General features: G+C 36.6%; 1 protein-coding gene across 1 annotated transcript in view; it reads left to right on the top strand.

Moving 5' to 3' along the window:
• Positions 1–22,743, top strand: part of phf19 (PHD finger protein 19) — a 35,813-nt gene extending 13,070 nt beyond the window's left edge. The window contains exons 11-15 of the mRNA XM_065248379.1: positions 3,737–3,880; positions 4,030–4,099; positions 7,327–7,412; positions 11,606–11,701; positions 20,694–22,743. Of these exons, the coding sequence (XP_065104451.1) occupies positions 3,737–3,880; positions 4,030–4,099; positions 7,327–7,412; positions 11,606–11,701; positions 20,694–21,027 (730 nt within the window). The 3' untranslated portion in view covers positions 21,028–22,743. The remainder of the gene's footprint in view (positions 1–3,736; positions 3,881–4,029; positions 4,100–7,326; positions 7,413–11,605; positions 11,702–20,693) is intronic.
• The last annotated feature ends 1,496 nt before the right edge of the window (positions 22,744–24,239 follow it).

Here is a 24,239-nt window from a genome sequence, read left to right as displayed (position 1 = left end):
GTCTGATAATGAAAAATTGGTTGTTCCAGGCAATATAACCAAGGGTTCATAGTGTTACTGTTGCTCAGTCGGAAAGCATTGGTAAGCCTGAAGTATTTGTTTTGGCACAGTGGCAGCCAGTGACTTCTTTTTCGAGGGCACACAATGCGAAGCTCGTCACAACATGTGTTTAGCCCATTTTGTGTGTGGCACGTCTTGTCAAAATAGGTATTCGGCACGTCATGTAAACTTTTGTGCATCACGCATCGTGTCAAAATACATGTCTGCTGCAGACACTTCAAAGGGGTTTACAAAAAAGTGATGCTCACGTTTGCCAGATACTCCCTTAATCTCATGTGTAATCAGAGTTTAGTGTTAAAGGGATAGCCGCCATCTTAGTCGCGTCCGCATTCAGGATGAGAGCTTACGCAGCCTACGGAGGCTACTCTGCTTCTGTTCTGTGCCCCCGCCCTCCGAATTTGTCATACGTCACTAAGAAAAGTGCGTACACTACGCTAATACTCTCTCCTGAATACAGAGGAGTCTAAGATGGCGGCGCTACCGGAAGGTATTTATTTTCGTTAATAAAGTTTTAAATATGGATATTTCTACAACAACACCGCGCGGATTACCCTCAGAAGACCTTTGTTTATCATCCTGGAGCCATTTGGATTTAATTTGTGAAGGATGGACGCACTTTTTTTGGACTTGAAGGTCGTGGACTATGGGTGGACCCCGTTACATTACATTTAATCAAATGGAAAGATCTAAAACATTTTATAAAATATCCGAAAATGTGTTTGTCTGAAAAACGATGGACATATGCAAATCGGACAGCTTGGGGGTGAGTAAATCATGGGTTTAATATCATTTTTGGCCGAACTATTCCTTTAAGTGTCTTGTGAGTATTTTGTGAACGTGAGCATTTCTTTTATCATAAACCCTTTTGATGCTTGTGCAGCAGGCATATATTTTGACAGGAAGCATGATGCACATGGTTCACATAATTCCAGTAGCGCCTCACTGCAGAACGCGACATCCAGGGGGCGGGGTTGGATTTAGATCCAGGGGCGGAGCTGGATCCCGATCCAGAGATCCCATTGGTCGGCAGTTTTACCACAAGACACGTCATACATGTGTTGCTGCGTTACCAGTTCCGCATTAAGTCGTAATTAAATTAAGTTATTATTTTGACATAAAAACTAACTTTACTTATGACTACAATAAAAGTAGTGCCTTTAGGGTGAAATGTAAGTTTTTTGCTATAATGTTTTGGAGTAAACCATTTCGGGTAAGCCTACTAAGAGTAATCTTACCACATGCAGTTTAAGACCTATTAATGGATACAGTATAAATTAAATATGCATAATTATAAAAATATATAGGCTATGGCATGTTATTTAGAAATTAATAAATTAAATGTTTATCTTGTATGGACTTTGAACTTGTTTTAACGCGTCTTTTCTTACAGCCAGGAAACAGGTTTCCCTCGTAGATGGTTTACTTTTTTATTTGCTAATAAAAGATATTAAATACATTTGTTTTTATATTTACTCGTATAGGAATAGCTGTGTAATAAGTGGGATAATGTACAAATAAATCCCTTCAGTGATATCAAACTGTCGGGAACGTGTCCGTACCTCTCCTTACACCTAACTGTGATACTTTCTAAATTATGAATCTTTCTCAACTATATTATTAATCAAACGTACACTTAAATTGATAAGAGCAAACGTTGGCGACCACAGGTTGCAACTAATTGCGGGCTGCAACATCGCAAATATACTGGTTCATTTGGCGGAACAAAGTATATAAAGTGGGAGGAGTTGGATCTAGATCCAACCCCGCCCCCTGGATGTTGTGTTCCGCAGTGAGGACCATCTCCATAATTCAACAAACTTATTAGGGCTGTAATGAGGCACATCCAAAAGCCAGAGGGCGCTCTCGTGCAAAAATCCAATTGTGCCACAGAAGTAGCATTACAAACACTATTTCAGGAAATGTCTTTAAGAATATTTATATTGCGTTCTTCAAATTGTTTCAGGTATTTTCATGATAATAAAGAATATTTTGAATGATTTTGTTAACGAGTGTTGCTTTTTTAAATGCACGTTATAAATGACTCATAATTATTTTAGATGAATAAGGACTTCCTACTGACTAAACCACAAAAGTACGTTGTAGCTGCGCATGAAACACATAATCGCAGCCTTGCTATTCAGAATCAATTTCAGACAGGTCATTTTAAAGGGACACTCCACTTTTTTTGAAATATGCTCATTTTCCAGCTCCCCTAGCGTTAAACATGTAATTTTTACCGTTTTGGAATCCATTTAGCCGATCACCGGGTCTGGAGCTACCACTTTTAGCATAGCTTAGCAAAATCCATTGAATCTGATTAGACCATTAGCATCACGTTAAAAAATTACCAAGGAGTTCAATATTTTTCCTGTTTAAAACTTGACTCTTCTTTAGTTACATCGTATACTAAGACCGACGAAAGATTAAAAGTTGCGAATCAAAGACTTTGTGCCGTAACATGGCTGCAGGAGGTGCAATGATATTACGCAGTGCCCAAAAATAGTTCCCTGCTATTGAAAGTTACTAAGGGAACTATTTTCGGCATCAACCATGTTACAGCAGCAAACTCCTTGATTATTATGCCAGAATGAGAGTATAGTTCTTAGCCATATCTGCTTAGAAAATCTAAACTTTTAATTTTTCGTTGGTCTTAGTACACGATGTAACTACAGAAGAGTCAAGTTTTAAACAGGAAAAATATCGAAACTCTTTGCTTATTTTTTTGCGTGATGCTAATGGTCTAATCAGATTCAATGGATTGTGCTAAGCTATGCTAAAAGTGGTACAGCCAGACCCAGAGATCAGCTGAATGGATTTCAAAATGGTAAAAATCAAATATTTAACTCTAGTGGGGCTGGAATAGAGAATATTAAAAAAATATATATTTAATGGGACACGATATTTATTGTCACAGCCCTAGAACACATATTTTGACATGACGAGCAACACAAAGGTCATGAGTTCGACTCTCAAGGAACACATACTAACAAAATGTATAACTTGGAATGCACTCTAAGTCGTTTTGGATAAAAGCCTCTGCCAAATGCATAAATGTACGGTTTGGCATACTGTAAAACATACTGTTTGTTTGGAGGGTTTTTTGGACCACTGCATAAAGCTAATGTAAATTGTCAGCCATTCACATTAATGGAAATGCTAACAGATAGTTTAAGATATGGTATTTAGATGTCTTGGCGGACGATCGCGCCAAACGCATTTCAAAGCGCGAGACGGACAGCATTGCCTTTTTTGATTGACTTTAGAAAAGAGCATTTGATTGGCAGCTGTCCCGTCAATCAAATATTGAAGTGTGATTGCTCTTGAAACTTTGGTTTGCTGTAAACTGTCATATTAGCAGTAACTTTAATAAGAGGATGCTTGCTCGGAAAACGCGAATGACTTTAGGCGTTTTCCACTTTTTCCGAGTTTACTTTTTCAACTTCAGGCGCTCACAGCATTCCTGCAAAAACACAGTGTGCGACAGATGGCAAAAACGCAAGGCGTTCGGTGCGCATGAACAAGACGCACAACGCTCACTGCCCATAGAATACTAAAAAGGCGCCTGCCACTGTCATAAATGTGTTCTGTGTGATCTGCCCCTCAGGCTTAATATTGTCACATACTTTCTCTATATATATATCTTGGTGTCAAAAACAGATAGACTGTTTTCTTGTAGGTTCCTCTGTGGGAAGGAGATCAAAAAGAGGAAATGCATTTTCCGATTAAGGACAAGAGTTCCCCCTAACCCCCCTTCTAAGCTGTTCCCAGAGAAGACCCAAAATAATGAGGGGCACAGGGGCCGGAAGAAAGGAACCAGCAGGTTAGTTATACCCTTTTAGTTATTCGAGTTTGGTTTGCTTTGTTAGTGTAGTTTTTCACATTTGTTTATTGGGGCGAAATTATGCTTTGATTGACAGTTTATCGAGATGTATACTTCTGATGCCCTTAGCTGATCCTTTTTTTATGCAGTAATTCAGATCCTGCAGAGAAGCGGAAAAAGAAGAGGTCGAAGTGGCTGTTGGAGGACGCCATTCCTAATGTAAGATTTGCACTGGGAATGCTTAGATTACACAAGCTAAATGGTTTAGCACAGTGTTATTTTAGTCGGTTAACTGTTTGTTAGGGTGTACTCCCATTATGTAAATCGTACCGTACCCGGTTTACGCTTTGCAGTGGATCAGAAAGTGTAATGTGAGTGCAAACAGGCAGAAGAGTGGGGACAATCGTACTCTGGTACAGTTCGGTTTAAGTATGATGTGAGTGCCCTTATCCCACTTGCCCCCCAAATGACATATTTAACATTTTCTTCTGTGAAAATAATTTTGTTCACGCCTAGCATAGCAATGCTGCTCTACACAGGGAAGGAGACCAGAAGCCATTTTTAATGAACAGATTTAAATGTAATCTTAAATTCGGACAAAAAACATGTAAAATGTAAACTGTAACTGACTGTCGTTACACACTGAATGCCCGCAACATATTACTGATCATTATTGACTGGCTGAGACGTTTCACGCTAACCACGTTGACTGTTGCGTGTTTTCTAATATAAGCGTCTTTGCTGAAACTACGCCACATGTAGTGACGATGGTAAAAGTGCACTTTGTGTGTTTCTTGGATATAATTGCAACAAACGGCGTATCAACGACTCAGAAAGTGAGGTGAACAACTAGAAAAATAACACTTGATGATAATGAAACTTTTATTTTGATATGTCATAGACGCATGGATTATCAAAGTGCCCATGTGAGGCGGAGTTATACACTTTGTACATTAGTCATTATGTTTCATTATGAGTTAAGTTTAAATTAAAGCAATAAGCCCCAAGACGCAGTGGGTTACCAGTGCATTTTATAACAGCTAAGGGGCGTTGTTAGGCACAATGCGAAGCGGAGTGTCTAAAACCCCCTTAGCTGTTATAAAATGCACTGTAACCCCACTGCTCCGAGGGGTTTATTGCGTTTATAAAACGGTTACTTCATATGCATAACGTTAGCGGGATTTTATAAAATAAAACACAAATAAGTTGTAATTATATTCGTACAAATATTAGTCTTCCGCTAAATAAAGTAGTTCCTCAGAATCAAGTGTGACTGAAACAGAGCGCAGTTCACAACCAACACAGATGCAGCAAAGAGACAATGAAAATATGATTTAAGACTGTGGTGTTTATTTTATAAATCAACATTCATCTAATTTATACATTAACATTTATATTGTGCAACTGTTGAAGTGATGATCAAATATGCTTGGGAGCATGCTGAACTCTTTCCCCGTCAGCAGTTGCCACCCAGTTTTAGTTTAATGTCTTACAGAAAAATGACCTTCTTTAAATAAACATAAAATATCAAATGAAAGAACAGACCATTCGCTTTCAAACAACAACAACAACAAAAAAAGTTTCATCCTACCTTCATTTGTTCTCTTACCAGTTATCACCTCTCAAATTTTCAGCTAGAAGCGGAGAAAATTAAATTTTTGTGAAGAACTTTTGTAAGAGATCCGATTCAGAGCCATTAAAAATTGACACGTCACGCTAAATCCACCACAACGCTGTTGTGTCGGGTGAATGCGTCAGTGTTTAAGTTGGGTAAGATTGCCATCTAGTGGATAATAGCGGAAATATCAATTTAAGACAAAAACAACTCAGAGAACGTTTTCTCTTTTTTGAAAAATAATATATATAATATTTATTGACATTTATCTGGATATCGCCATAATTGTGCAAATGTAGAAAAATAAAAAAATGATTAAAGACTGTGGCGCAGTGATACTTCTGTAAAGCGGCCTGAACCATGGGGTTACCCGGGTATTTTATCACGGCTTAGAACATGTTTCAACCAATAAGAATGAAGAACCAGAAAGAGCCGTTTTATAATGATGATTTTATCACTACATTGACTCATTTTACAATCCCACTAGCATGTTATTTAGTCAAAATAAAATCGTTTAATTCGCTTGAGGAAGCTGGCACTTTTACGCACACTTTTATCTCATTGGCTATATGCCACTGCACTAAAGGCTTATTGCACTATTACTGTTAATGATTATTCGATTGATTGATCGTAAATTTAAACGATCATCGAATATGTGGAATTGCATAAATTGACATTCCTTCTCTGCATCCTTGCTTCATTTAGTAGGCTATAGGCAGAGCTATGAATATGCAAATTAGTCTCTACCTTCACTCAATTACACCAGTTAGGACAACCCAATACACTATTAGAAAACGGGGGTTTTGAACCATGTTTTTGAGACTGATAAATGTCAGTTTTAAGAAACAAATACTCAGTAATGGTTTTGATTGATGAAATTGCACATGGTTTGTTCTTGAAGCATTACTAAATACATAAGCTACCAATGAACTTTAGCATTTTTCGGCATTTATTAAGCTTTGTTAATGTTTTTTAATACCAATACAGTTAGTTTATGGTGCACTAACTATAGTTAACAGTTGTTATTAGTTAGTTAATTAGTAAAGTGACAAAACTTACATTGGCATATACATTTTATATAATATGACAATACACATTTGGTCAAAAATGGTCATTCACTAAAACATAGATAAATACTATACATTCAGGAAATAGATAAAAGAAGAGACAGACTGCGGTGATGTTTTTTGACCTGTCAGTACACATCTAAACCTCTCTAACTGTGTGTTCTGCTGCCTCCCAAAGCTTTGCGCATCCCTCTGCGGTTTGCTTTCACGCCGCCGAGCGAGATGCTTTTTTATTTCAGCTCTTTTTCCACAGGGTTTTGTCTGTACTGACTACTGTGTTGACTTAAAGCCATTTTAAATATGACTAGTTTGAAGTTTACTCTTGGATCTCACCTGTGCTCCTTCATCTCTGCCTTGCATCTCTTCTCGGCCCTGTGGTGATTTTCTGTTATTCCTCTGACAGCTGCTATGCAGACCTCACGTTTCTCATCTTTATTGCTTTCTCTCTCTCTCACTCATAGCTTCACATTCTGTCTTTGTGCATTTTCTTAAAAGGATTACGTTCCTCTGAAACATTTAACTGACAAATCCATGTGAGAGTTTTGGTCCCCAGACATGTTTGATTTTAAGGGCCCAGCCTCTCGACACTGTAGGCAACGTGATTAATAATTCTGTGAGCGACTTCAAAGACACCGTTCGAGCGACTGTAACAAGCATGACTGTTGTGATCGTCGAAATCAAAGCTGCGATTGCCGACATCATCCGAATGACAACGAGTCACTGCAGTTTAATGAATTAAACGCTTGTGTTTGTGACATCAACAGAATGACCTCACTTCCACCTGGAGCTCCAATCATCACATGGCCAACATCTTCGACTTCACGCTGGATGAGCTGCAGAGTTTAAAGAGGTGGGTGAGTGGGATTTTCGTAGAGTATGGATCAACATCATTGCAGAGCAATGTTTCAATCAACCAATCAGATTGTAGGATTTGGTTTAGTATTAATGTTAGGTTAAGGCTTAGCCCTTGGTTAGGGCCTTATACCATTCTTATCAATCTTATTTTTGAAAATATGCTCATTTTCCAGCTACCCTAGAGTAAACATTTGATTTTTACCGTTTTGGAATCCATTCAGCTGATCTGTGGGTCTGGTGGTACCACTTTTAGCATAGCTTAGCAGAATTAATTGAATCTGGTTAGACCATTAGCATCGTACTCAAAAATGAGCAAAGAGTTTTTTCCTATTTAAAACTTGACCCTTCTGTAGTTACATTGTGTACTAAGACCGACGGAAAATTAAAAGTTAAAATTTTGTCGACAGATATGGGGAGGAACTATACTCTCATTCTGGCGTAATAATCAAGGACTTTGTTGGCGTACCATGGCTGCTGGAGGCGCAATAATATTACGCAGTGCCTGAAAGTAGTTCCCTTGGTAACTTTGAATAGCAGGGGAATATTTTCGGGCACTGCGTAATATCATTGCGCTTCCTGCAGCCATGTTACCGCAGCAAAGTCTTTGATTTTCATCTCAATTAAGCTATATTAATGCATAATCTTGTACATTATTCGCCTTTGTCCTTTGCTGTGACTTCATTATCTCATTATGACCCCAAGGTGCACTGTAACCATTAATCGTATAATATAGATGTCCGTGCGCTTCAACCCTGATGGCTAATTTGATACGTCTGCTCTTTCATCTTCTGATAACATCATCTCACCTGCGCTAAAACGTTCACAATTTAATCGTCACCTCTCCATCAATGTACATAATAACCGTAATGAGGTCTCAATCAAATTCACAGTCGATTCATCTTCCTCTCTCATGACAACAGACGGCACGCTTAACCTTTTCTCATTACCTTTTGAATCAAATACTTAAACATCTATTTATTGGCCTTCCAACAATCAAGCTCATTTGCATCAATTTCCCTTTGAAACACTGGAAAGGTCTCGTAACGTTTCCCCCCGATCACAACCCCGCCCCGTGGAAATATATTTTTATCAACACAGTGGGTGAAGCGTTTTAATTATACTTTTCTGTAAAGGTTATCATCTCTCAAACAGGCCTGAATAATGAAAGAATTGGAAACACTATTGGGGCAGACAGCGCTTTCAGAGGCGAGAGAGGGTGTCTGAGAGGAATTGTTGAAGTGCACAAAAGGAAAATTCTGAGTTTGGCCGTGATAAAAAGGGCAGGTTGGGTTTCATCACAAAGCTGTGAACTATAGCTAATAACTGCCATGCTCTGAATGGTACAGTTAATACATTCGGGTATAGTCACAAACCCAACAGAATGATTAAGAGTTGAATTGAGAGTTTCTTAAGGATTATTTGTTTTTGTTTTTTTACTGGAAACTAAAGGTATTAAGTGCCTTTTTAAGTTAACATACACAATTTTGTAATCGAAATTGGCAGTATTATACATTTTATTGGTGAACTATTATTGTTGCGTGTCAATCCAAATCAGGGCAGCACAATATATAAAAATAATTGAAATATTGCAGATATGCATATTAATTACAATAATTTTGAATTTATAATTTTAACCTCTGGTTAATGATTTTCATGCTAAAGCCGCATTTCCACTGCATACGACCTCACGACATACGAAAACGACAGTCGGAGTTCTCCCCCTAGTGGCAGTTGTAATGTTAAGTTTCAGTTTAATCGTATATGGGAGAGAAGCTCGTTCCAGCGCAAGAGGCTTCATTCTAATATGTTTACCATGGTGGAATAAATAAATGAACGCAAATAAATAAAAACAATAAACAGCTATGCATATATGACAAAGATTGACAATATTTTTGGGAGAGAACATATAAAGACAAGATTAAAATAATAACGTACACAAATTAAATTAATAATGTATTACTTATCAGTAATCAAACATGTTTTTTTAAGGATTCAAGTGTTACTAATAAAGTTAAACCAAAAGAATTAATCATTTTCACCTCACACACAGTTTGTGATTGGAATACAATGAAATGCATAACTTCCGGTCGGCATATCGCATGCGGTTTAGTCGCACAAGTTCAAATTTTTTAAAGGATCCAACGCTCAAAACGGATCCGATATTTACGCATCCGCAGATGGTCGGCACTTCACGCAACCCCTTTGCGACTCTCCATAGGAAATGAATGACTTCCGGCTTATCGGCCATCGTTTGTCGTGTGCAGTGGAAAGGCGGCTTAAGGTTATGTATAGACGGTTTCAGCAGTAACAACATAAATAAACGCCTTTCATGAAACGAACATAACTTTCAGTAAACTTCGCATGGAATCTATAACAACAGAGTCCTTTTAGAGAAGTTTATTTCTGATAACAAGCAAAAAAAAGTAGTTTACCTTAGTTCAAATCATAGCTAAAGTGCATCAAAAACTACACTGAGCTAACATTGCTGTGTAAAATGTGTACTATATAATGTCATGTTAACTACGGGTCGGCTTGTTATTTTCGACAATTTGTTTTAGCATTCAGTTTAGCCACTAGCCAGACCATTTAAGAGCTCATATGGTCCGATTCATGATTTTACATTTCTTTTGCTGTGTATTAGTGCATGTTAACGAAAGGCGAAAGGTACAAACCCCAAAGTAAACAATGACGCGAGTTATCGTCTCCAACGTAAATCTCTTTTTTGGACTACAACAAACACACAGATTGTAGGCAACAGTTTACTTCCTGGGATTGGTGATGTAGACAAGACCGACAATATCATAATTCCTCCCGCTTTGGACTCACAGCTTGTAAGTTAACTCCTGTCAGCATTGCATTGTGAGGGAGTCCTTCAAACATTGTAAGGAGCGTCACATTTCCAGCTGACGTCAGAGGTATTCAGGCCAATCACAACGTACAGATTAGCTGGCCAATCAGAGACAGCGCTTTTCAGATATATGAGTTTTGTACAAAATCAGTGCATTTTAGGAAGACAGGGATATCTGGAGCTACAAAAATGTACGGTATGTGAAAAATAATGTTTTTTAGACCATAAAACACGCAAACTAATTGCATTATACCAAATACGAAAAATTAAGTTTTTTAGCAATGAAATAGGTGCACTTTAATCAAACAGAGACCAGAAGTTAAGCTCCATCCAGAAGACGACGCGCAACTGTGACAACATCCGTTTTGGAAAAGAGACTGGCACATGACTGTTAGCGCTTTTGTGTTGTCTAATGTGTGGAAGGCAATTTAACGATTGGCATGTGTGTAAAACATGTATAATTGTTATAAAATTTTCGATTTTAATATATTTTAATAAAGTTCAAATGATTCTACAAGCCTAAAGAATTATCATATTGCATATATATATTGCATTATTTAGCGTTGCAAGTTTATTTATATTCAAATAATGTTAAAGGGGACATTTCACAAGACTTTTAGGATGAAAAATAAATCTTTGGTGTCTCCAGAGTACGTATGTGAAGTTTTAGCTCAAAATACCATATAAATAATTTATTATAGTATGTTAAAATTGACACTTTGTAGGTGTGAGCAAACTGTGCAGTTTGGGGGTGTGTCCTTTTAAATGCAAATGAGCTTATCTCTGCACTAAATGTCATTGCCGTAGTTGAATAGTGCAGATTAAGGGGCGGTATATCTATTTCTGACATCACAGGGGGAGACTATTTTTTTCACATGCTTGCAGAGAATGGTTTACCAAAATTAAGTTACTGGGTTTTTCTTTTTCAAACATTTCTAGGTTGATAGAAGCACTGGGAACCCAATTATAGCACTAAACATGGAAAAAGTCAGATTTTCATGATATGTCCCCTTTAAAACAATAATAGGATTATAAATATATATTGTTTTTAAGTTATCAATATCATCAATATCGTGCAGCACTGATCCAAATGTAAAATGTGATATTTTTGCCCTTTAAGAGCTTTACATTTTGGCTGATTTCATGAGTCCCTGTTTATTCTCCCCCTCAACTCCCTGATTTGTCTCTGGTTTGATAAATGGCAAATGGGTTTTGAAATATGTTCATGTTGACAGCAAGTGAAGGTTTTGGACTTAGTTAAGTGTCATTGAAAGGTATGTTTGTGCTACTTTCCATGTCTCTAACTTTCTTTATCGATCTCTCTCGCTCTTAATTCTCAGCACCAGCTCAGGACGGACGTTTAGTTTGGACCAGGACTCCACGGACGCCGCCAGTACTTCTGGCTCCGCCACCACCAGCGGCTCTTACGACTTCAGGTACATCTGCTGTTTCTCTGCTTAAATCTGCTTTAAACACCAACACGTCAAACTATAGGTATTAACTCATTTCTGTTAGACGTAGAAGAATTTCAGAGTTTTATACCAAATCACTTACACGGCTCTATCACCATAAGTGCTAATAATATGCAAAGCTATTTTTGGCAGAGCGCAGTAGATTGTAGTGATGTAATCCTTCACAAGCTGTTTGAAATCACTCGGTTATCAATAAGTAAGTTTAAAGCTGTAGAAGGGATGCAAAACCTAATTTTTAATTTCACCTGTGGCAAGTCTCATATCGTTTCCCTTGATTTTCCCGTGACCACGTAGGTAACCTGTTGCCATGGAAACAATTGATGCTAACGCTAAACCGCAGGTGGCCCACTTAGAACGCAAACAAGTGGTTTTCATTCAATACGAATGGCTTGCATTCGATATGAGTTGGAGGGGTTCTGGGAAATCAGTTTGAAGTGGATACATCTCTGATTGCCAAATCACTTGGTCACCAGTCATCCGTTTTTATCTTTTGCTTCAGCTCATGTTTATTAAAAGCAATCGTAAACTGACTTCAGTGCTAAAACGACCACGGCGGATTTGCTCAAATCCAAGCCCATATCCCCCACTCCCTTCATCTAGCTTAAACACAAGCGTCCTCTTCAAAACTCCACCGCAGCGTAATCAATATTGCTGTAGTGGAACAATTTGGCAGAACGGCTGTCGCTGTCGATTTTCACCTCTCCTGCTGGGTCTGCACTTGACCGGCTGCGAGTTAAAGAGGGATAACAGCCGTCCGTCACCACTTGATGTTGCGTTTAAACCACCTGACATCTTGCAGAGAAATATAGTGTCAGGTTATGGATTATTTATGGTTTTGGGCACTTGTTGCCCCCTGTTTATTTGAAAGATTTAGAGACACTGTGAAAGGAGAAGAAATGCCCAGTTAAACCATATCAATACTGAAGAAACTGTTTGAACTGCTATTCCGGGTTAACTCTTTCACCCCCAGCGTTTTTAAAAAAAGTTGCCAGCCAGCGCCAGCGTTTTTCATGATTTTCACCAAAGTTTAATGCCTTCCAGAAAATTTTCTTGTTTAAATATATAAACATACAATATACCAAATGAAAGAACAGACCCTCTGCTTTCAAACAAAAAAAAAAACCGTTTCATCATACCTTCAGTGGTTCTTTTGTAATCAGCTTTTGAATATGGGCAGGTTTCTGCAAAAACACCACATTTTGAGCAAAAAGCAGAGATAATTCAATTTTTGTGACGGACTTTTCATAGAGATCCCATTCAGAGTGATCTTTAAAACAGACACGGACATGCAGCAGCTTGCCATAGAGCAATACTTGTGGTTTTAAAAAGTTGCGGAAGGTTGGATAATAGCGGTATTGCGGAAAGATGGAAAATCTCGTCATTGGCGGGGAAGCGTTTTCTCTTAATTGACGAGATATCTCGTCAATGGCGGGGAAAGAGTTAAGTGCCCATATAAGGACTTTCAATGTACTTCCAGCACTCGTTACAAAACAGTAAAAGTCCAAATGGTTCTTTTAAGCTTTGCTTATGTTTAGCATGAGGAATCCAACTCTTTTGTTAATAAGTCAGAATGCATCATGAAATAATAGGAGATCTCCCCTTTAACTCTTTCCTCGCCATTGTCGAGTTAACTCGTCAGTTAAGAGAAAACCCTTCCCTGCTTATGACGAGTTTTCCGGCAGATCTATATTTTCCGCTGTTATCCACCAGGTGGCAATCTTATGCAGGGTTCACACCAGACGCGGTAAAGGTGGCAAGCGTGAGTGATTTACATGTAAAGTCAATGCAAAGACTTGATTAGGCAACCTATTCGCGTGGCGCGAATTGAGCGCTGCCACAGGAAAATCTTGAAAAATTGAAAACGTTGAAAAATGTGAACTTCGGCAGATTTCTGCGCCACGTTAACCAATCAGGACCTTGTTGTAGTAGTGACTTGATTACAGGAAGCGAGCGGAGACTCAGTGAAGTTGCAGAAGCCCCTCCTATGATGCGAATTTCCCTGTTAATGTCTCGAATAACTAGAATTTCACGCACGGCTTTCACGCACAAATGAAGCGAATAAACTCAAATGTTCAAGCGTCCAACTACACGTGAATAGCGCTTTTTTGCCACCTCTACTGCGGCTGGTGTGAATGCACCATTCCCCATCTTATAAAACCCGGAAGCAACCCTTTAGGTCAAACAGTAAGAACTCTGTATAGGTTTTGATCATTGCTCTGAATCTGATCTCTATCAAAAGTCCTTCACAAAAATGCAATCATCTCAGCTTTTTGCTCAAAATGAGGTATTTTTGAAGAAACCTAGCCATACTTGATAGGTGAAAAAGAAAACAAATGAAGGTAGGATGAAATGTTTTTTTTTTTTAAACCAGTAGGTCTGTTCTTTCAATTGATATAATTGTTAAATGTTCAGATATTTAAAGAACATTTTCTGGGAGGCATTAAACTTAATGAAGAAAATCATAAAAAATGCGGGTGAAAGATTCAGTATATTTTTAGATAGGCTGTGGTGATAAACAGTAAACATGTATTCTATAAGGTTACACCTTTTGAATAGTATGATGATGGTTGCATATATTTTTTTACCACTTTTTGGCCTTTAATATAAATGTATTTACCGTAAATATTTTATCTTGTTAATTCTAGACACTGAAGGACAAAATTATTGTGTACGGTGATAGACAGCAAGCTGTACATGTACGTGCACTGGCTTTAAAATGATCCCTGAATATTTCTTCAATGCAAGGTCATTTGAAAACTGTTTCTTTCTAGTGTTTTTGTCTTCGTGGCCTTTTCTCTTTGGCTTGCTCACAAAGCTTTATTTTTCTTCTGGAGTATTATTGGCATTCTAGAACAAAACGTGTTTGTCCGATTCCCGTAGGTTGCCATTGCTTTTGAAGATCATCAAATTCCTGGTAGTGATGCAATGTTTTGCAAACTGGATAGTATAAATAGAGGATCATTGCTTTTGTGAAGTACCTTTCCAACTATAATTTAAAAAAGTGAATAGGCTTGAGTTGTAATTTAAAGCTATATTTCTATAAAAGCATTTACCAGGCTTTTAATAACATGAGCTCAATCGCTTTATTAAATTGAACACTTTGAGGCGCTTTCAGCCTGTCAGTCATATTGAATACTCACAGCCGGCTCATACATAGGTAGCAGAAAGCTAAAGCCATATGTATTAAATGTATATTTATTTTACACCGCATGTTAGAAGTGACTCGATTCAGATTTTTTTCTTTCATGTGGCACAGATCGGGTATCACCCATGAACGTGTAAGCAGGAAAAAGCACACAGATTCCGATGATCTCCAGTCAGTTTCAGGCCTCATTAATATGTGGAAATAAATTGAATATGAATTGCATACATGCATTCAAGTTTTATTTTTCATAAGCAGACATGCATGCAAGGTAAATGCAGGCTTGATGAGCATAAGAGACTTCTTTCAAAAACATTAAAAAATAGTAATGTGTTCAAACTTTTGGGTGGTACAGTAATTCTGTATGATAACATGACAGCTAGCCTCATGCACTTTTAATGAAATAGTGCTAGCTTACATTTAGATATCTGATATTTTGACATTATTTTATGTGCAGGGGTGTAGCCTCAATGGCTCTTCAGTAAGCAGTGTGCTCTGTGCAGGTGATACAGGGTATGTGCATGGTAGAAATTTAATTGAAATTGCATTAAATCTTCTTGTTTTAAACAAAATTATGCTGCAAGATTTTTTTCACAAACTTTTAAGTTCTGTGTTATAAAGGCAACTCTGCAATTTTTAAAATTCCCAGTTTATTCCCATATATTCCCGTTAATTCCCATTTATTCCCATGGAAAGTTTCCAGTCTTGAAAATTCCCAGAATTTTGCAACCCTACTTTTAAATGATGATGTAAGCAGGTCGTCATATAAAATCTGATATAGTCAACAAATCGAAATTGCGAACCAAGATCTGCCGTGTAGATCCAGCCTCAGTTTGTTGTTAAATAAAAGTAGTTTGTCATTATTACTTTTTAATACATTCCTCGCCAGCCTTTTTTTTAAAGTTACCCACCAGCATTTTTTTGGATTTTCACAAACGTTCCACAAAATGCCTTTCAGGAAATTTTTCTTCTAAATATATATAAACATACAAATATATTAAATGAAAGAAAAGACCCTATATTTTTTCATTCTATATATATTTTTTTTTCTCTGCTTATAAACTCTTAAATATGGGTATTTTTCTTCAAATGTTTTAGCAAAAGGCTGAAATAATTGCATTTTTGTGAAGGAATTTTGTTAGAGATCAGATTCAGATCGATTATCAAAACATACACGCAGTGTAAAATTAATACATAATTTTTGCTTCAATTTTTTTATAAATAGTGCATAATTGCGGTATTACAGATTACCATAAAAACTCATAAGGAACAGTTTTTTTCATGCAAATGTTTTCTCTTAATTCAGTGGTCTCAAACTCCCGGCCCGCGGGCCATTTGCGGCCCGCCCTCCCCCTCTCTGCGACCCGCGACACCTTTCAAAAATATAACATAATCTGGCCCGCAGAAAGATTTGTATTCACTTTGTTTTATATTCGTTTGATTTTTGATTTAAGCGTTCAAGTGTTCGTTCACATGTCGCGTCTAACAACGCGTTAAAACGAGTCAAAGCATTTTCCAAAGTGCTCGGGAGCGGATGTTGCGCTCTGTGGCTTGGGTCGCGTCACCCGTTGCTACGCAGCCATGAACCGCGCACGATCCGTGATGTCGAGGATAACGGAATGCGTGATCGGATTTTAATTCCTCAACTGAACCTTGCATCAATCATACCATTGTCTCCGTGCGATCAGTTAATCCGGTCGGGACTTTGTAGTGTTTGTCCAGAGAAAAATTGTTACTTCCGGGTGGATACTCAGCTGCTACTCAGAGAAGATATTGCTGCGGTGGGGTTAGTTCACCTCAAGTCACAGCATCTAATGGAGCCACCGCATAGGGAGGGAGGCAGACCAGTTGATGTAATGCAACACATTTTAAACTACATATAGGAAAAGAGCCATAAAAGTGCACAGGTTAAGAAAAGAGAAAAGATGAGGAGAAATGTACAGAAGATAAAAGTGTGTATACTGTTGTATCTAATGAAGTATAATATATTATTATGTAGCTTACTATTCAATTACACATAGAGCAGTATTTTTTCTGTCCAACTAGCTTATATAACATAGACTACCCATTCAAAAGTTATGGGATCACTTTGACTTATTAATATTTTCCCACATATAATAGAAAATTCATTAAAACTGAAATAAGAAAGAACATAATGAAGTCAATACTATGACTGAAAACAATCCAAAATAAATCAAAACAGGAACACTTACTGGTGGTAATTTTTTATAATAGTTTATAAATGTATACAGGAATTAAATTTGTTAGTTTAGTGCAAGGCTATAATAGGTCTTAGTTAAGATAAGGTTAAGAAAAGATTTACTTTTATAAAATAATGTATATTAAAAAGATAAAACCACTGCTTATATATTTTGAAGTATTATTATACATTAAATAATAGAAATTAAACATGACATTTACAGAAATATTGTACTTTTTTGAAAATAAAAAATAGCTTTGCGGCCCCCCGATGAAATGTCTGTCTTAGAAATGGCCCCAAGCCAGTTTGACTTTGAGACCCCTTTCTTAATTGATGGCGGGGAAAGAGTTAACCAACTTCAGGATACCTAAAGGTTGTTGTTTTCTTACCTGTGATATTGAAATGACACATGAATGAATAGTGGATTGTAAAAATATAAGTGTGACACAAAACATAAAATTTATCGCAATAATTAGCGATAACTGAATTATTTTAATACTTCAAAAGCTTATGTATAGTCAAAGTTTTAGCAAAGAGACACATGGATGTGTCTGTGTGCACTTTGACGTGTGAAAGATGATTAATGATCAGGTAGTGAGGAAGTTAGGTCATGTAACTAAATAAAGTTCAAACTCAACGCATTGTTTTATTGCATATTATATATTGCTTTAGTTAGCAAATTATATAACATTTTCTTATATAACAGTATTATGCAACCTTAAAACATCCATTATAGAAAGGGGAAAATATAAAGAAAAAAAATCAGTTTAGCAGGTGGGGACATGAGAATTGTAACATTCAGACCGAAAGTAGTAAAATGATTTTACTTCATTGTTATAAAAACAGCTTACTAATATGAGTTAACACCTTAGTATTGTGAGCTTAGGATGTTATGCTATAATGACACACAGTATATTATTGTAACTTGTACTTAAAAACAGTATCACATAAAGTTTAGTGCAGTACTCTCCTAAATAATTTTTTATTTATTTACTTATTTTTTCTACCTACAGTGCTTTGCCTGAGATCACATGACTAAAGAAACTAAAAGCTTTTGCACAAAATGTTTTTAGGCGGATGGCTAATTGTAGTTTCCCAAACTGCCGTTCGTTCTTTGATATGTTTCCCATAGTTTGTCTTATTTATTTTAGGATGTGACTGCTCATTAATATTCTTGCTGTATTCCCGAGGGTGTTTAAAAGGAGGAGGGAGAGAGATAGAGAAAGAGAGGGGGGGAGAGAGAGAGAGAGAGAGGACGGAGAAAAATCAACACAACTTGGGTTTGAAAAAGGGTCAGCAGATTGTTGTCCCCTACTGTGCATGCTAGTTGAGGGCCAGATCAAACACTTCACAAACACATATCTGCTTTATGTGCTTGCCTTTCATGTACTAATACTGTTTAGCTCTATGTATTATTTTAGAAGCTGTTATGAGCTTCTCAGTCGGCGGCTCTTGCTGTGATTTTCCCAAATTAAAGTTGTCCTTAGGGGAGAAGCGTTTGGTCATTAAAGCGTATGCAGATTCGGAAACTCCCCAGATTATTCACAACATGAAAAGAAAAGTACCAAAAAGTCCAGTTCTGCTGTGTAACCTTTAAATGCTATAACACCCACACGGGCGAGCTGGCAGGAAGGTGACGAGAGGAAGTGATAGATGATAAAGAGCGACATCTAGTGGAAGACAACTGCATTGCACTTTCTTACCTAAGGGAAGTTTCAAAACTGAAAGGATTGAAAAACCTTAGCTCATTTGGTTAGCAACACAAAGGTCAAATGCCAGGAAACACACATACTGATAAAGAAAGAAAGTGTAGTTGAAGTCACTTTGGGTAAATGCGTCTGCCAAATGCATAAAGGTAATGTAAATGGACATGAAATAATAGTACTAGCTGATGCAAAATTATTTATTTCCCAAGTTCCCTTCCAAAAATGTAACGTGTGATAGCACTGTTTGATACTTTAATTGTGGAATATTATATCGCCTCACACATTACTGCCTGCTACTTTATAAAAAATGTAAAACACGGCACATTATTGTCTAAAATAGATTCATTAGTGGGAAATCATGTAGGAGGGACTTGATTTAATTCGTGCAAATTTGTTGTGAAAAGTTACATCAGGAGAATAAAGTCATTTCAGGGGAAAAAAGTTATTGCATTGTGATGAAACATTATGAAAACAAGCTATTTGTTTTCTTTGGCATGATAAATATATATAATACTACAGGGTTCTCACAGGTCATTGAAATCCTTGAAAGTTTGTGAATCTGGGGGAAAAAAGGCCATGGGAAGTTTTTGAAAATATACATACATAGATACAGGTCATTGAAAGTGCTTGAATCTATTTTATGCAGGAAGTTTTCTAAAAAAAAAATCCATATTATTCTCTGTGTAGTGTAGGATAATATCTTAAAAATTTAGACTTTTTAAGCACACTTGCTAAACTGTTCCCTTTAAATATCTTCTGTATGTGAATCTTGATTCATATCAAAATGCTTTTGGCATAGTTGTGTTTGACACATGAAAACGTCCCGGGTTACGTATGTAACTGTTGTTCCCTGAGAAGGGAATGAGACGCTGCGTCTCCCTTGCCATACTTCCTGCGTCCCTGTAAAGCCGTCTTTGGCAATATTTCAGATAGCAAAATACTTCCTGGCTCCCGCGTCACCCTGTCTTTGTCATTAAGCCTCACCATTGGTTGAATTTGATATACACATTCAGACGCACTTACCCCTGGAGGCGTCCCCAAAGTGTCACCGCAGTGACGCAGCACGGGTTCCCTTGAAAGGGAACTTTAACAATGTATCTTAAAAGGTAACACGATGTAACCTTGCTCTATCTTGAAATGTGTCCCCACATTTAGTCCTTGAATTTGAGGGTATTGGATCTGGAAAGTCCTTGAAAGGTCCTTGAATTTGAAGTTAACTAAGGTGTGGGAACCCTGAGAGATGTTTAATGGATCTACTTGATTTACTTGAATGTTATCGTGTTTTTATACAGGCATATGGGTCAAACATAAGGTTTAATGCTGCATTTGAGATCGCTCAGAATTAGTTTTTCCTCCAACCTCAAACTCGGAAGAAACGTCTGGAATGACGCTCTAAGACACTTACGACCCCCTACCTCGGGACAAAAACGACCAGACTCGACCTCAGGGAAATACGTCATTTGATGTCGTGCACATAATGCTTATGTTGAACATAAAAAATCCTTTTAAAACATTAAAGGGATAGTTCACCCCAAAAATCTGTCATTTGCTTACTTTGATGTTGTTACAAAATGTATAATTTTTTTGTTCTGCTGAACAAACAGCAGGAAATAGAAGCACCATTGACTTCCATTGTAGGAATTAAAACTACTATGAAAGTCAGTGGTGTTCAAAAATGGTTTGGTTACAAACATTGCATAAAATATCTTCCTTTGTGTTCAGCAGAACAAAGAAATTAACACTTGTAAATGATGACATAATTTAAATTTTTGGGGGAACTATCCTTTTAAACAAAGTCCTAAGTTAGGATATTTTCCTTCTCTGACTTTGTCTCATAAATTCAGTGTCAATTCGAGATCCTTTCTACAGTATATGCAGTAATCAATTCTACTCATTCTAATTTTACAGGAAAAACGTTGGCAGTCGGAAGAGGAAATTGCCCTCTTCGAATTATTCTGTGCTGGCCACAAAGCGAGAGATGATGGAGAGCGAGCTCAGCCCCATAAGCATGCCCGGAGAGGAGAGCAATGATATGATGGAGAACAGCATCGACAGCCACACCTTTGAGAGCATCAGCGAAGACGACTCCTCGCTCTCTCACCTTAAGTCTTCCATCACCAGCTATTTCGGGGCAGCCGGCCGATTCACCTGTGGAGAAAAGTATCAGGTGCTGGCACGTAGGATCATGCCTGGAGGCAAGGTGCAGTATTTAGTGGAATGGGAAGGAACTACACCTTACTAAAAGTCACAGAACAGTAGGTGTGGAACAGATGGAGCCAAATAAAAAGTGTCGCACAGATCCCATTCATTTCCTGTTTTGCTTACTTTCAAAGCTCTAGTTGCTTTTTTCACAAACCACATATAGTTGTTTTTCTGTTATTCTGGTCGTCTCCCATGTGGGACGATAAAGTTTTGTCATATCAAAGTCTTTCGCAGTGTCCTTTTGCTTGGGCACTTTAAACATAAGTGGTCTTTATTCAGTTTAGAGATAAACTGTACTTAGCTTAAGCAGCCTGTAACTCGTATTAGATGGACAGTATTAAACAACTTTTCAGTTTAGTTGTTGGACCCAAACGGTTTAAGATTGACCCTAAGAGTGTTGATCCCTTTTTTAAGCAGCTAGTTTTGCTCCTTTTATCACGTTTTTGTAATAAGGTTGTATTTGTTAACATTAGCAAACGCATTAGCTAACAATGAACAATATAGTGTGTCATCTTTGTTAATGTCAATATAATAAAGAATTTAAAAAATGTATAATAAATGCTGCAATTAACATAAACTAAGATTAGTAAACGCTATAGGAGTATTGTTCATGTTAGCTAATGCATTAACTAATTTTAACAAATACAACCTTAAACCTGTAAACCCAAATTTTGTATTGAATCAAGCAGTGTTTTTTTTTTCCAGAAAAGTGCACGTAGTGGTTTACTGAATGTACTTTTTCTTTCGTTCATCTCACTCAGTATTTTGGCAGAAGGACTACATAGCGAATTGTTCACGTTTGTTTAACAATTGTGTCAGAGACAGCGGTACTTTAGTTGCTTAAAAAAATACACGTTAGTCGCACTTTCTCCTTTTCAAAAAATAGTTTTACGTTTGTTTTAGGTAATTGTATAACCAAAGTGATGCAAATACTGTTTTGAGACGAAAAAAAGTATTTTTCTATTTTGTATGCTTTTGTATGCTTTGGCATATCATCATGTATTAGATACGATCTGCTTTGACAAAGCAGAAGTGCATTTGAAATTGCAAGGTCTAGAGAAACCATTTCATTTATATGCAACAGTATTTTGGCTCTTTTCAAAATGAACCCACAGATGACAGTCATATTTAAAGTTTTTATAGGATCTCCAAAGATTTGGAAGTGGATCTGGAAGTGGCTTTGTCCGCATTTACCGACGTTCGGATTGACTGGAAAGTTACGTGAATTTTCAAAGCTGTTAAGTTTGACTCTATAATTGGACTTTAGTAGTTTTATAGTATTATAAAAGCAAAAAGTATAGCATATAAATATACTTTATTATTTACATGTACTGTATATAATTGGATATAAGATTAGCCCCCGTTTTATTATTGCACTATTATCAGCTATGCAAGCTATTATTGGATAAAATTGACATATTTTGTAATTGATTTGAAAGAAAACTATAAAAGTCTATTTGAAGAATTTGATACTTTTCTCTTTTTATAACCGTTTCCCAATTGATAAACATTTGTGCAGTTTGATACAGATTGCAGCATTGTCAACAACAAAATGTTTGGAGTATCGATCACATTCAAAATGTTGTTTTGTTTGTATGTCAACTGTTGGTTATGTTTTGAATGTTTTCGTGATCTTACTTCTAAGTAGCACATTTGAAGCCTTACCTGGCAAACATGTTTTGAAGCAATGTTCAGAGATGTTTATTGTGCACATTGTTATTCATTCATTCTTGTTTTAGACCATTAAAACAGTTTGTCATCAGTTTGTGTGTCTCTTAATACTGTACAATGTTATTGATGTGTTATAATTCTTAATTCTGCATAAACAAAGACTGACACACTGTGAGGTTAAATCATGAGGCTGATATATGTTTTAACAATATGTTCAAAAGCTTATACATGCTGCTTGTATATTTAATATTTAATGTGTACATCTCGTTTGTTTGTTTTTAAGAAGTGTTGCATTTATTTATTTTTAAATGTTAAAAGCATTTATATTTGGCCACATGTTTATTACAATAATAGAATTAAGCTTAAATTAAATACTGTATTAATGTACAGTACAGTACTGTACAGTAAAACTCCAATGTAATCTGTAGTATTTTGTAGCAATAATTATAATGAATTGATAAAATGTAATAAATACTGTATAGTATACTGTTTAGTATACTAGTATATTGTAGTGTATTAGTATATTGTAGCCTACTTACTACACTACAACAATATTATTACTAGTAAACAATATTATTCTGTATTAGCTTTGATAAACTATAGTAAGTAGTTTACTGTAAAACTATGGTAAGGTTCAAAATCTTACATGACAAAATAGTATAGTACTATATAGTAAATACTGTAGTATACTTTAATATTTACTGTAAACTGTAAATACTGTATTTTTTAAGTTTATAGTAGCTTACTTACTACACTTTAATGTACAGTATAGTATTCTGTAGTAGCCTCAACTGTAGATAAACTGTAGTAGTTTACTCTAATACAATATGTGGGAAGGTTCATATCACTATTTAGGATTTTAACTAGAGTAAAACACAGTAAAGTATAATACAGTTTCTATAAAAGGCGTGAGATATAATGCTATCTATAAGCTGACTCTCGAATGGTCCCCTATTATATGGTTAAATATACGTTGTTTAATATACAACACGGTTGTTTAAGGTTTAAGGCGTAAATAAATCCCTTTTTGTCGCAGTGAGAGTTCAGGTTTTGCAATGCAAAGGGTTAATTGTAAAATTGATGAATATTAATTAGGTGACAGTGACGTTGCTCACCTTCTATGGCTTTGGCTTTAACTAGCCTCAAACCTTTATGGCTATTCATGTAACTGAATTAATATTCATAAGCTACGTTAATACGCCTACATACACGATCGAATCAAATAGGCAGTCTGGGCAAACATCACGTCATACAATTAATATTCATGAGACCAACGTTCAGCAGCGTTGCCGCTGTGTTTACTCAGGAGTTACCTGATGTTTTTTTATTTTGTGACAATGTAACTATTGTGTCGTTTATTGTACTCCAAAATTTAGTGTAAACTATGAAATAGCCAACTAGTTATCTACCCGCTTAAGGTCCTTCAGCAGTGAGAGTGCTGTTGTCTGTGGACAGAGATTTGTCGTAGTTTAATACGTTAATTAAGTTAAGGTATTAAATCACGTGTTTTAGTGACCCGTGTGCACGAACGCAGTTAAACGGGTCAACAGTCTGAACCCAAAATATCTTCAACGAGACATT

Source organism: Paramisgurnus dabryanus, chromosome 11 (assembly GCF_030506205.2).
Source record: "Paramisgurnus dabryanus chromosome 11, PD_genome_1.1, whole genome shotgun sequence".
Taxonomy (NCBI): domain Eukaryota; kingdom Metazoa; phylum Chordata; class Actinopteri; order Cypriniformes; family Cobitidae; genus Paramisgurnus; species Paramisgurnus dabryanus.
This window is presented reverse-complemented; position numbering and strand designations above follow the sequence as displayed.